Source organism: Amphimedon queenslandica, unplaced genomic scaffold (assembly GCF_000090795.2).
Source record: "Amphimedon queenslandica unplaced genomic scaffold, v1.1 AMPQUscaffold_11038, whole genome shotgun sequence".
Lineage (NCBI taxonomy): Eukaryota > Metazoa > Porifera > Demospongiae > Haplosclerida > Niphatidae > Amphimedon > Amphimedon queenslandica.
Window position 1 is genome coordinate 5,061 of NW_003548717.1, and position 3,156 is coordinate 8,216.

At 36.2% G+C, this 3,156-nt stretch overlaps 1 protein-coding gene across 1 annotated transcript; it reads left to right on the forward strand.

The window, feature by feature from the left end:
* Positions 1–6: 6 nt before the first annotated feature.
* Positions 7–2,875, forward strand: LOC109589669 (uncharacterized). Its single transcript, XM_020005721.1, has 4 exons — positions 7–2,048; positions 2,133–2,426; positions 2,485–2,526; positions 2,573–2,875. Exons 1-4 carry the CDS (start codon positions 20–22, stop codon positions 2,848–2,850), a joined length of 2,643 nt encoding a protein of 880 aa, XP_019861280.1. The 5' UTR covers positions 7–19; the 3' UTR covers positions 2,851–2,875.
* Positions 2,876–3,156: the final 281 nt, after the last annotated feature.

A 3,156-nucleotide genomic window follows, 5' to 3' on the forward strand; every position in this document is an offset into this window, starting at 1 on the left:
AACTGTCAAACGTGTTCAAATGCTTGGTCCTCCTGGTTCTGGTAAAACATGTTCTCAATGCCTCTTACTAAATAAAGACCCACCTCCCCAAAATAACAGCACACCAATAGCTTGCCGTGCTGTCAAAGCTACAAGAATCTCAATTGAAAATGGTCTTATGATTGAAGTTGATGCTAAAGCTCTTCGTTCAAGGTTGGCAGTTGACTTAAAGGAAGCTACAACAAAACAAAAGGAAACACCCACTGAAGACCGTGACACAAAATCAAAGGAAGAGTCTTCAGCTACTGATAGTCCCGAGACTAAAGTAACAGAATCAACTGAATCAACAGATGCAGCAAGTGATTATCATTCATACATATCTAAATTTTATAGAGATATTGTTGAGGCAATTCCAAGAGCAAAAGCTAAATTAGATCGTCATCTGGTATACATTGTTGATTCTGGTGGCCAGACAGCATTTCAAGAGTTATTGCCATTGTTTACTAGAGCAGCTTCTCTCAATATTATCACACTAGACCTTTCTAAAGGTATGCATGAGAAGCTTGATTTACAATATCGAATTGACGGAACATCATTTTCTTGTGATTCAAATTTTTCGTATACAAATAATGAATTTTTGAATAACGTTCTGTCCTCTGGAGCTATGTTACAGCTTTACCACTCACCACAATCAAAAGAAGATGCTGCAACTCATCAGTGCCCAGAATATTTTGTTCTAGGTACACACAGTGATGATGTTAAAGTCACACCACAAAAGATTGCTGAATTCAATGAAGCACTATCAACGTTAACATCTGGCACTGAAGAAAAAGGCTATCGCATTATTTCTGCAGAACAAAATGGTGATATAATATACCCAGTCAATACAATTCTTGAATCTGGCCCTAAAAGACAGGAAGAATCCAAGAATCTTTGTGATACAATATTTGATTTTGATGATGATACATCAGACAATAATGATACAATTCAGTTGCCAGTTCGATGGTTTGCTTTTGAGCTGGCTTTGCTAGAGGAAGCAGGAAATAACAGTGTCCTTTATATGAATGATGTATTATCTATTGGTAGGAGCCTTAAATTGAATGAAAATGATACAAAAGCGGCTCTGCATCATCTTCACAATGTTACCATTATTCTTTATTATCCTCAAGTTTTACCTAACATAGTCTTCATTGATCCTCATCCTATTCTTGATATTCTCTCACATCTTTTAGCTCTTACTTATAAAATTAAACGAAAGTTTTTGAGACACCTTACAAGGGAGACACCCTCAGAGTCTGAACTGGTTGCTCTCAGTAAGAAAGGTATTTTCACCAAATCACTGCTGGATAAGTTAAATGACGACCAGGGATTTTCTAAGTCTGATTTTATCAAGCTTTTGCTTCATCTATGCATTATCGTTGAGACACAAGATGGTTATTTCATTCCTTCTGCATTGCCTCCGTTTGGATCTACTGGTTCTCTTCCAGAATCAGATACTGGTATTATCAGTTCTGCTTTTGGATCTACTGGTCTGTCTCCAGACTCAAACATTATTGAATCGTTACTAATAGTCTGGCACAATCCTGTCACTAAAGAAATTTTACCTGTTCCCCGTGGAATTTTCCCTTTGGCAGTTGTCAATTTAATGAAATTCAAGCAACCACAATTTCAGTTTCCTCCAGATTTGCAAGAATATCTAAGATGTCGAGATGCTGTATCATTTCGAGTTCATGTTCACGAATTCATTGGCACCATTCATTTTATTAAAAAACACAAACACATTGAGATTTATTTTGAAACTGATCAACTAAAATACTGCCCACTTATTTGCGAAGCAGTAACAGAAGCTATTCACAGCAGTAGTGAGGCCATTAACTTAAAACCTCTGTATAAGTTTGCCTTTGCCTGCTGTTCTACAAAGAAATGTGAAAAGAAATGCTACTGTATTGTCACAAATGAAGCTGAAGAGAAAGTAGAATGCACTTTATGCCGAAAGCCAGCTATTATCAGTGGGCAAGAGAAGTACTGGAATTGGTTCCATATTACTCATGCTGAGAACTCAACTAAAGGTAATAATATTAAAGCATGTGCATTTGCATGTCATTACAGTGTATAACTTTAGTTTGACTGATATTTTTACTGTGTGCTTGTAGCTTCAAAGTCACTTGATATCACTGGCCTTCAAAAGGTACTGCATTTACTCAGAGAATGTCATTTTAATGGCGATTGGGAGGGACTTGGTCTAGAGTTGGGTCTATATAAACAGCCAACACTCTCAAACATACAGCACAGTTATACCAGAGAAAGAGAAGCTGCTCTTAGAGAGTGTCTTTCTGCCTGGCTACAAAGAACTGATGCTGTGAATGAATATGGCGGAGCAACCTATGTCTCTCTTGTTAATGCTCTTAAAGGATTAGGCCAAAAAACTGTAGCTGATGATATATGCAGTGAGTTAATGATGCATGTGTTTTTAATGGAAAGAGTATTAATTGTTTATTTTTGTAGAAAAATGTCGAATTAATTTGCCACAGGAAGAGAGCAGTATTGGTATGTTTATTCATAAATGGTGTGTGTTAATATGCATTATGTTTAGTAAATCATATTTTGGACATTACTTGTTTAAGAGAAGTACGGTTATTACTAAGTGATCATGATCTCAATGACTCAAAGTGGCGTGATCTTGGTGGTCAATTGTGTTTACTTCCTGAAACCTTGAATGTTATTGAACATCATTATTTTGATGACAGATGGCGTCTTAGGGAGACACTTGTAAAATGGTTGGAAGGAGCTGATGGTGTTTCACCTTCATGGGCTTCATTAGTAAAAGCACTAGAAGATATTGCTGCAGAACTCAAAGAAAAGACTAGCTGAACATGTGAGTTAACTACATTACACTACAGTCACAGTTATTACTCTCACTCTCTCTCTCTCTATAATATATATATATATACTATATAGCGGGAAATTTTTGAGGGAATTAAATTTGGTGAATTTGGCATTTCAATAGACATTCACCAAAATAAAATCTGCCATTTTGAGCCATTATATGCATGCTCAATGGCATGTGGCCACAAATTCGCCAAATTAAAATTCACCAATCACCAAAATTTAGCAATTCACCAAATTTTAGTCCTTCCAAAATTTCCTGCTATATGGTATACTGTATAGCGCTTTATT